This window comes from Carya illinoinensis, chromosome 6 (genome assembly GCF_018687715.1).
Source record: "Carya illinoinensis cultivar Pawnee chromosome 6, C.illinoinensisPawnee_v1, whole genome shotgun sequence".
Classification (NCBI taxonomy): Eukaryota; Viridiplantae; Streptophyta; class Magnoliopsida; order Fagales; family Juglandaceae; genus Carya; species Carya illinoinensis.
This window is the reverse complement of record NC_056757.1, coordinates 19,076,859-19,087,769: the sequence shown is the minus strand read 5'-3', so window position 1 is coordinate 19,087,769 and position 10,911 is coordinate 19,076,859. Positions and strand designations below refer to the sequence as shown.

The following is a 10,911-nucleotide window of genomic DNA, read 5'->3' as shown; positions in this document are numbered from 1 at the left end:
AAAGAGTCCACCTGGAAAAGGAAGGCACGTGAGGGGCCAGGTAAGGATGTTATTTCTGTATCATTTTTGAAGTCAAGTGGTGATAATAAAAGAGCTTTGCGTTCTAATACTCTCATCAATGATTCATCCCAACATGAGAAAAAACAAAAAACAAGTGTGGAGACTTGTGAAGCTGATTTGGTGCTGGCTGCCTTGCAGCCCCACCAGACTTAATGAGTTGCCTAAGTTGGAACTGTCGAGGGCTTGAGAACCCTTGAACAGTTTGGGAGTTGCACCATTTGGTGCGTTCAAAGTGCCCAAACTTTGTTTTTTCTAATGGAAACAAAGTGTAACAGACAAAAGGTGGAGATTATTTGCAATTAACTTGGTTACCAGCATAGCTTTGTTATTGATAGTAGGGGTCTAAGTGGTGGGATTTGTTTCTTTTGGAAAGACCATGTGGAAGTGGAGTTAGTGACTTACACCCATCACTATATCTCTTTGAAGGTGACTTTATCAAAAGGAGAATAAAGATCTTTTTTATTAACAGGCTTTTATGGCTTTCCTGAAGTTGCTACAAGGGCAGCAAGATGGGATCTTCTTAGAGCCATCAAGCCTACTGATAATGTGGCATGGCTTTGCATAGGAGATTTTAATGAGGTCTTATATAGCTATGAAAAGTTTGGTACTACAGATAGACCTTTCAGATTGATGGAAGATTTAAAAAGTGCTCTGGAGGATTGTGCATTGAGAGAGGTCCCTTTCTAGGGAGATTTTTTTACTTCTATTTACTAAAGAGAAACTGGACAGGGCTTTAGGTAATCAAATTTGGATTGATGGTTTCTCAAATTGATTTGTGTCGACCCTAGCTGCTCAATGTTCAGATCATGCACCAGTTTTTCTCTCAATTAACAATGAAGCTCCTTTCAGAGGTTCTGGCTCGAGACCATTTAGATATGAGGCCAGCTGGTTTATAAGAGATGGTTGTAAGGAGGTGATTAAAAGAGCATGGGGAAATAGTCTCTTACAGCACTCAAGAATTAAAGAATCTTGAGCATTTTAACCTTTCTATGCTAGCTAAACAAGGGTGAAGACTGCTTCATTTCCCTGAGTCCCTTACTGTAAAGGTTCTTTCTGCTAAATACTACCCTGATGGCCAATTTCTCAATGCTACAATTACAAGGCACCCATCCCTTATATGGAGAAGCATCATGGCTGCAAAACCATTACTAGATGAAGGCTTATTTTGGCGTGTTGGTAATGGTGCAGATACTAAGATTTGGCACCACAAATGGTTGCTATTCCAACCTCTTTCAAAGTTCAAAGTCCTATAGAATTGTTGGATCTAGAGGAAATAGTTTCAGCTCTGATTGATCATGAGGCCAAAACCTGGAGGACATAAGTGATTGATCAAATTTTTCTTCAAAGGGAAGCTGAGGTAATTCGACAAATTCCTATCAGTTTTTGTAATAGTCTTGATAAAATTGTCTAGAGATGTACATCTAATGAGATTTTTTCTGTTAGAAGTGCATACCACCTACAACTTGAGTTTCATTAGAGAGATAAAAGGTCAAAACTCTCACTCCCTTGTTAACAAAGAGAATTGGAACAAGCTATGGAGGATTGACGTTACTAATGCAGAAAAATTATTCCTGTGGAAAACCTGTCACAACAGTCTACCAACAAAATTGAACCTTTTTAAGAGAAAGATTGTTAAAGATCCTTGGTGTCCAATTTGTAATCAACAAGAAGAGTCTGTGGAATATGTCTTGTGGGAATGTTTGGCAGCTAGGGATGTGTGGTGTCTTAGTTCCTCTAAGCTGCAGAAACAAAGTGGACATCAACTTAACTTCAGAAACTTCATGTTACAAATGCTTCAAGAACTCGATGATGAAGATTTAATTGAACTGGCTGTGGTGGCATGGAAATTATGGAAGAGAAGAAATGACTTCGTTTTCAACCAAACTTTTTCTAGTCCTCATCTTCTTATGAGACAGGCTTCTCAGAGAATAGAAGACCTTGTTGTTCTTTCCTCTCAACACACTACTAATCCTCCTAATGCTACATCTCAGCTTCACCAATGGATAGCTCCTCCTACTGATGTGTACAAGATCAGCTGGGATTCTGCTGTGGATAAAGTGCAAAGCAAAGTGGATGTTGAGACTGTTATTCGTGATTGGGAAAGAAGAGTTATAGCTTGTATGGGGTTGTGTAGGCCTCTATTTCCTTATCCTTATATGGCTGAGGCATTTGGTTCTTTGCACTCAGCAAGGTTGGTTGTTGACATTGGACTGAAACAGATTAAATTTGAAGGGGATGCACTAAATATTATAAATGATATTAAAGGCAACAAAGCAAGCTAGGCGCAAGCTGGTTTACTAGTTAATGATGTTAAGCAAGTGTTGCATAGATTTGATTCTTTTTCAGTTGACTTTATTTCTAGAAGTTGCAATAATTTGGCTCATTGCCTAGTTAAAGATACTCTCAATATTAGTGATGTCCTTGTTGATATTGAGGATGTGTAATTTGTTAGTGATTAATACAATTGTTCCCTTAAATAAAAATAAAAAAAATAAAAATAAAAAGGTAAACGAACTAAGCACCCTTATTGCATTCACGAATATTCTGTTGTCCTGGGTGCGATCCCACACGATCTGAGAATTTCCATCAGCAGTAAATCAAATCAAGAACCGTGAAGTACATACATACATTATACATATAAAGAATAAACAAAACGAGAAAAGAGTGTCACCCCTCTCTCTTCCTCGCTTCTCTGCCAACATTTGGAGACCATTCGGCACTTTGTGCTAAATTAGCCATTTCACTCTGACATTCTCTTCTCTCTCACTCACAAGCGAAAAAAGAAGAAGAAAAAAGCACCCACATAATCATCGGAAACCCATCACAAACCCTAGATCTTGATCTTTTTTGTACCTTCACGCATACAATACAAAACTACATAAAAAAGAACTCCTTATCTTCACGTAACTGTTCGTGTATGTACCCTCACACACTCGCAAACACTGTCCCATATTCCGCGTATCCCATTTTCAGATCTGAGCTTTTCAACCCCACCTATCCCACAATCCACCATTTGGCGATTTTTGGAATTATTCTGGTTCCATTTCTTCAAATTCAGCGAGCTTATCCGATCTGTCGATAAAAAAAACATAAAAAAAATATTAAGATTATCGGGAACCCAGTTCGAGTATTGCATTTTGTTTTTACTGAATTTTGCTTGCTATTTGTTTCGAATTTTTTTTTTATTTTTTTATTTTTGTATCATCGTCTCTACGTCTTATTTTTGCTGGATTTGATATTTAATTTTATTGTATTTACCTGTTAAACTTTGAATTTAAGATTTTCGCGTGCTTTATCTGCTTAGATCCAAGTAGTACACTGAGCATACGATACATGTGGCAGTAGTAGATTTTAGATAGTTGGTTCTCATGGCAATGCCATCGGGAAATGTGGTTCTATCGGACAAAATGCAGTTTCCGAGCGGTGGGAGTGGAGGTGTCGGTGGCGTTGGAGGTGTGGGTGAGATCCACCAGCACTACCACCGACAGTGGTTCCCGGATGAGCGGGATGGGTTTATCTCGTGGCTGCGGGGCGAATTTGCCGCTGCCAATGCGATAATTGACTCTTTGTGTCACCATATGCGCACCGTGGGCAACCTGGGCGAGTACGATAATGTTATAGGGTGTATACAACAGAGGCGGTGTAATTGGAACCCGGTGCTACATATGCAGCAGTACTTTTCGGTGGCTGAGGTTGTATATGCGTTGCAACAGGTAGCGTGGAGGAGGCAGCAGCGGCATTCTGAGACTTTGAAGGCCGGGGGTAAGGACTTTAAGAGATCTGCTGTGGGGATTAAGCCAGTGCAGAGGATTGAGGCTGAGAAGGAATGGCATAATTCTAGTGCAGAATCTCATGCCCATGATTGTAATTCATTGAGTGATGTGGTGGGTTCTGATAAAGGCGATGGGGGGTTTGAGACAGTTGAGATTGGGAAGTTGGATGATAAGGATTTATCACTTGGAGAGAAGAGAACAGGTAATCTGTTGGGTTTGCTTTTTTCATAATTGTGCTGTTATTGCAATGTGTTGAATGATATATTCCTTGCTGGATTGCTTCTCATAAATAGCTTGCTTATGGCATTCATAATTTTAGTGATCTGACGCCGATGCTTTTGTATAGGAAAGTAAATTCTGTGAATCATGTTTTCATGGATCTTTATAACGTTAATATTTTGAATAGGAAGGTAGTTTTCATTTGGGTAATTCGTTGGTTTAATTTTGAGTTAATAAGGCAATGGCTCTACTACCTTATAGTTTCTCTGTTAAGCTTTGGTCACCTTTCCATTTTGGAATTATGCCATTCTTGTTTATTTGCTTTGTCTTATTCCTTGCTGCTTGAATTTATAATCGCAACAAACTTATTTTGCAATGGACTGTTTTCATGTTAAGAACATTTTAGTAGATCTGTGCATATATGTTTTGATATGATATTACAGAGTACCAAAAATTCTATATGCAGTTACTTTAGTGTACTCTTTTGCGCACTCCATTGATGTGATTTGTTATGTATTAAAAAAAATTGATGCAACCAAACACATCAGTGGAGTGCACAGAGAGTACACAAAAGTGAGCATTACTCATGTTTGTGTTGCTCCTGCCCCATCCTTGGGAAAAAATTATGACTTTCTTTTTCTTTTTTTATCATAAAAATGGTCACATGAGTAACAGTTCTCACTCTTGCTACTAAGGTTCTACACATTCTTTTTCATGCCTTATCTTGATCACACAAATTGGGTATCAGATATAGACAAATAATTGAAGATGGGATTGTTTGAAAAGACATCTTTTATTTGAGTGAGCTACCTGACAAAACTGATGTATGCTTTTCTGGTGGCTGATGCAGATTCTGGCACAAAGCCTCTCGAAAATTGTAGCCTGAAGAGTTCAGGAAGTTCGGAAGGAATCGCTTGTGGCAACTTAGACTCCGAAGCCAAGGTGTTAGAAGATGCATGTACCTCAAGTTCCAAAGGTATAACCTCTCTTGAGTTTCCTTTTGGGATGGGTTTGCCTTCTCTTTCTCTCTCTCTCCCTCTCTTTTTTTTTTTTTTGGGGGGGGGGGGGGGGGGGGGCGGGGTACTGTAATTATTAGAAAGTTCTTTAATAGTGTGGGGGGAGTCCAAAACTCGTCAGGACTTGATGACACTGGCTGTCATGGCATCCGTCAGATCATGGATTATAGATTGTGCGAGTTTCATCAATTGATTGGTCAGAAATAGGGAAGGACGCAGCAATACTATGTAGAATGTAAATTGAAAGCTATTCTGGCCCCCTTTAGCATAGAGGACTTGCAGTTAGCACTTATATAGGAAACGTTTTTATCGGGTATAGGATCTATCTCTTTTAGCATGTATTTAACTTGTCAAAACACAAAACTCTCTCTCTCTCTCTCTCTCTCTCTCTCTGTTGCATGGAATTAGTACTAATAGTGCTTACCATATTGAGACTAACATTGTTTATTACTTAACTTAGCAACACTAAACTGTATGCTGTAGTAAGTTTTATTTTAATTGTACACATTCTTATTATTATATTTGAACTGGAGTCATTTAATATTTTGCTAGAGAATCATTTGCAGCCAGAACAAGATCAGAATGGGAAGCAGAATCTTGCTACCGTTCCTAAAACTTTTGTTCGCACTGAAATGTTCGACGGGAAGATGGTAGTACTCTACCAATAATTTTGAGTATATATATATGCCTCAAATGGAAGTTTTAACATTTTTTTCTGCTTTTGTAATTCACCTATTTTTCTTATAGGTTAATGTGGTTGACGGGCTGAAAAGCTATGAAGAATTATTTGATGCCTTGGAAGTTCAAAAGCTTGTTTCATTGGTAAATGATTTGAGGGCCTCAGGAAAAAGAGGAAAATTTCAAGGCAAGTTTAGTAATGCTGTATCTTTGTTCACAATCACAGGAGCTCTTCATTTTGTTTCTCCTCCCTCTAGGAAAGTCTCTAAGATCTTCATATAATTTCCCTGTTGCATTTGGAAACTCGGATGCCATTATTGAAGTCAGATGACATCTGAGTCACAAAATTTTGAAAACTGGTGATTCTTTCTGTGATTAGAGCATTATCCAAGTAAGAAAAACCTACATGTGATGCTACCTCATCATTCAATTCTGAACAGGAAGTTGAATTTTATGTATCTTATTTTCAATTTGTATTTATAGTCCATTTAGATTGTCGGAATGAAGTGATTGGAAAGTTTTCACTTTTAACTTTCTTTGCTTAAATTGCATTGTGTAACTTACCATTGAGGGATAATGTGTCATCAATTCTTGCTTGCATTTGCTTCAGTATTGTCATAAATTCTTGGGGATACTATAAGGGGTCCTTATATTGGCTGTATTATCATTGTAAGAGAGATGTACTTATAAAAAAAATCATTGTAAGAGAGTTGTTTATCTTGAGGCTGTCCATTTATTTGCTCTCTAGAGAAAAACTTTCCAAGTAAAAGCTTGATAATGCTTCCATTGCAACTGCTTTCTCTACTGATGTTATTATTTTTTCCCCTCTAAACATGGTCTAGTCTCCTTTCTGGCCATAGCAAGGGAGGGGCCAGGTCCAAACTGTGTATACATGTCTGGAAAAAAACAATTCTGATGCTTAGTATATTTGATGGTTACATTAATATAAAAATATTTTATTGTTTCATTACTTTTTATAAAATAATAATATATAAAAAAAAATTCTTTCATTACCTCTTGTCATGAAATCACTTGTTGCTTTCTTTGAGGCAGTTTTGTCCTTAAATAATAGTAAAGATTCCCTTTTTTGTAAAGAAATAACAACAACAACAACAATAATAATAGCTAAATCTTTGTTATTACGAGAAGCAGGTCAGACATATGTGGTCTCAAAGAGGCCTATAAGAGGACATGGAAGAGAGATGATTCAGCTAGGTCTTCCTATCGCAGATGCACCTCCAGAAGAGGATAATGCAGTTGGAACCTCCAAAGGCATGTTCTATTTCACAAAGATGTTCTTTCAATTAAAAGCTCTGAGTTCTTTAAGTGTTTTGGAAATTATGTTTTCTATTTTAATCTGTTTTCATGGATTCTGTTTTAAGTAAATTTTGCAGATCGGAAACTAGAATCCATCCCTTCCTTGCTACAAGATGTTATTGAACGCATGTTAGGCATGCAAATTTTGACTTCAAAGCCAGACTCCTGCATTATTGATTTCTATAATGAGGTTGTTCATTATGGTATTTCCTTTGGTCATTTTACCTATGATTTGTGAAGTTAGCCTAATTTTACCGTGATATTTGCAGGGTGATCACTCGCAGCCACACATGTTCCCTTCCTGGTTTGGGAGGCCTGTTTGCATCCTCTTTTTGACACACTGTGAGATGACTTTTGGAAGGTCAATTAAAATAGATCATCCTGGGGATTTTAGAGGATCGCTCAAGCTTTCTCTTGCACCTGGGTAATCAATTTGAATCCCTTCTCTCTGAGCAACCCATTCTCTCTTAAACACACTGAAATGACTAGTGCTGTTTGATCCTTTGGGTACTTTTGTCTATTATCATTTTCTTAGAAAGTTGGCAGCTTCATAGCATGATATGCTTGAAAATTTCCCTTGACTTGCCCAAGCCAAATACCTTATAACATTGAGTTCTACCGAGTCCATATCAGGGTAGAAATACATCGTCAACTAACAGCTGCCTTATTATTCATGTCTTCAGAAAAATATACGTAGAACCATCAGGATCACCTTTTGTAAATACACGTAGCAAGTAGAGATTCAAATGTGTTTGCATTCTTTGGAAGTGATGAACGTGATAGTTATGATCAGTGGGCATTTTATATCATCATAGACATTCAAACCTATTTATTTTCCCGCTAGTTTATTGACTTGCAATTTGTAATTTATGAGATTCATCTCTTTTAGAAACCCTGATTCCTGATATGATGTTTATATCAATGGGCATTTTATATAATCATAGACAGTATCTATTGATTTTCCCACGGGTTTTTGACTTGCAAATTTGTAATTAATAATTAATGAGATTCATCTGAAGTTTTGCTGATTCCTGATATGATGTTTATTACCATGAGAAACACAGGTCTCTCCTAGTAATGCAAGGGAAATCTACGGATCTTGCACGGCATGCAATTCCCTCCCTCCGCAAACAAAGAATACTAGTTACTTTCACAAAGTCTCAACCAAAGAAATCCACACCGAATGATGGTCAGCATCTTCCTTCACCTGTGGTAGCGCCATCATCCCATTGGGGTCCCCCACCAAGTAGATCTCCCAATCATATTCGCCACCCTATGGCACCAAAGAACTATGTTGCCGTTCCAACTACTGGTGTGCTGCCAGCCCCACCCATTCGTCCGCCAAATGGCATCCCACCAGTTTTTGTGCCCACTCAACCAGCCATTCCTTTCCCTGCACCAGTTCCCATGCCACCTGGTTCAACTGGATGGCCAGCTGCACCACCAAGGCATCCTCCACCTTGCTTCTCTGTACCTGGCACTGGTGTTTTCCTTCCTCCACCCGGCTCTGGTAATTCTTCATCTCCTCAACTGTTACAAGGTACTGCAGGTGAGGTGAACTTTTCTGCTGAGATGGCTTCCCTGTCTGAAAAAGACAATGGTTCGGGGAAATCTAACCACGGTACAGGTCCTTTCCCTAAAGGAAAATCAGAAGGGAAAACACAAAGGCAAGACTGTAATGGAAGTGTCGATGGAATTGGCAGTGGACGAGCAATGGTGAAGGAAGGAGAACAGCAGACTGTTGACAATGTTGTGGCAAGCCAGCCAGCCGGAGCAGTTTAGAGAGAGAGAGAGTTCCTACTGAGCAAAACGGGTAGGTTGCCAACTTCAATGAGTTTGAAGCAAATGTAAAGAGCGGCAACATTCACATGGCATTCATACTAATGAGAGAGGTACTAAGGGAGGAAGAACTCTTCAGTTCTCTCGAATCCCTTGCCCTCTAACCCTTTTTTGTTGTCTTATTACATTAACTTTTACAGTAGTTGGAAAACTTAGGTTTTATTTATTATTTATTATTTATTTTTATTTTTATTTTTTTTAACTGTTGTTTCTATGCTATCAAGCTCTTAAGTTATGGTTTGGGGTTCGTTTTAGCTATGCATCCCCATTGTGCCTCTTGCAGAAAGTCTACCTTTTGAAATTAACCCCTATGAGTTGAGTCAAGTGGTATGGTTTTGGTCTTGGGTGTATGTTCTCTCAATCTAAGATTCGAATTTTTGGGTTCGAGTGGTCACGTTCCATTTATGAAAAGCTAAATTATTTACTTTATTTGTGTGATGTGAGGGCATTACACGGGTTCAGGATTTAGGAATCATAGAAAGGTGTACCGCTTGAAGTCATCCACAGATCGGTTTGACTCTGACAAGCATGCTGTCCAAAGCATGTTCGTAAAAACAATTTACCAACCATCAGCCATAAACAATTTATCAACCCTTCAGCCATGAACTTAATGTCGTACAAACAAATATCTATCTTCTATTCATGCTCTTTCTTTTTAATATAAAAAAATCCAGTAGTTTAGCTTGGTATATTGCTGTATGATCGGTTGCTAAAATTACTGATTCTTTCCTCTTTTCATGCTCTTTATCTTTTTAATATAAAAAATTATCCGTAAATAAGTCAAACTGAATCATTTGAGTCAACTGAAAATTAACCATCCGGAAAGTTTAACTATTCTCTTCCAGACATCAACCTACAGCTATGAACTATGTCCTTCTTTGTAGTAAAGCCGATGAATTCACATGGTTTGTAAATAGTAATACGATATTTGAGTTGATATGAGATGGGTTAAAAATGATTTGAATTATAATATTTTATGGAGTTTTGAAAAATAAAAGAAAAAAAGTTAAATTAAAATATTATCAAATTAAAATATCGTTATAATATATTTTTTTAATTTTTTTATGATTTAAAAAAGTTAAATTATTTTTTGTGTTTTATTTAGAAGTTTGGAAAAGTTTTAATAATTAGATAATCATCAAATAAAAAAAATTGAAAATTGAAAATTGAAAAGTATTTGTGTTTATAATATTTGAATATTGAGATGAGATCAAATGAGATAGAATCATCTCTTCATCCAAATCAGGCCTTAACTCTGTTCTAATGCTTATTTGATTTATTTGTGGTGTTATATATTTATTTATATATCTATTTATTTTGATAGGAAACATAATTTCATTCACAATAACATAACCTTACAAAGATTTTTCAGTCCATATTTCTTGCATATCTAGCAAGTTTGTGAGCTGCTACATTCGAAAATTTGTAAACATGATGAATTGAGCAAGTCTGAAACGTCTGCATCAACTATTTGACATCTGCAAAAATATTTCCCAACAAGGAACTAGAGCTTCCTAAATCCTGTATCTCTTCAACCATTAAAAGTGAATCACTTTCAATGTGAAATTGTTGTAAACCGAATGCATAGATGTAAGCCTTTAAGTATAGCAAGCAACTCAATCTCTAATGAATCGTGGACTACTACCGCCTTCTTGGTTGCTGCCATAATGACCTCGCTTGAATAGTCTTTAAGAACCATAACAACCCCGGCACTGCCTTGTTCATGGAACATATCCCCATCCACATTAAGTTTGAACACACCTTAAGGAGGAAGTTGCCATTTAATGCTTTTGTTGATGCTGTCACAAGGAACTCTCTAGATGATAGTCTTAAAAGCTTTTTGTAGACTCAAAACTTGATTAAAAACTTTCTCTGTTGAAAGTTGTTTATTTTCAAATAGCCATTAGTTCCTTCTGAACTAGCAGCCTCATGCTAACAGGAAAACAGTTCCAAAGCTCCTTTTTTATTACTCTCTTGCACATGTCTAGCTATATCCATAAACCTTTTCT

General features: G+C 37.3%; 1 protein-coding gene across 1 annotated transcript; it reads left to right on the top strand.

The window, feature by feature from the left end:
- The first annotated feature begins 2,709 nt into the window (after positions 1–2,709).
- LOC122312368 (RNA demethylase ALKBH10B-like) lies at positions 2,710–9,104 on the top strand. Its single transcript, XM_043126950.1, has 8 exons — positions 2,710–4,035; positions 4,903–5,028; positions 5,621–5,718; positions 5,816–5,933; positions 6,899–7,018; positions 7,141–7,253; positions 7,333–7,487; positions 8,128–9,104. Exons 1-8 carry the CDS (start codon positions 3,429–3,431, stop codon positions 8,843–8,845), a joined length of 2,055 nt encoding a protein of 684 aa, XP_042982884.1. The 5' UTR covers positions 2,710–3,428; the 3' UTR covers positions 8,846–9,104.
- Positions 9,105–10,911: the final 1,807 nt, after the last annotated feature.

What these genes read in the sequence shown, in the direction of transcription:
- LOC122312368 (XM_043126950.1), top strand. Translation starts at nt 3,429, where the DNA reads ATGGCAATGCCATCGGGAAATGTGGTTCTATCGGACAAAATGCAGTTT. An exon ending in ACTTGGAGAGAAGAGAACAG is followed by an intron (nt 4,036 to 4,902) that starts GTAATCTGTTGG and finishes TGGCTGATGCAG; the next exon opens with ATTCTGGCACAAAGCCTCTC. An exon ending in AAAAAGAGGAAAATTTCAAG is followed by an intron (nt 5,934 to 6,898) that starts GCAAGTTTAGTA and finishes TACGAGAAGCAG; the next exon opens with GTCAGACATATGTGGTCTCA.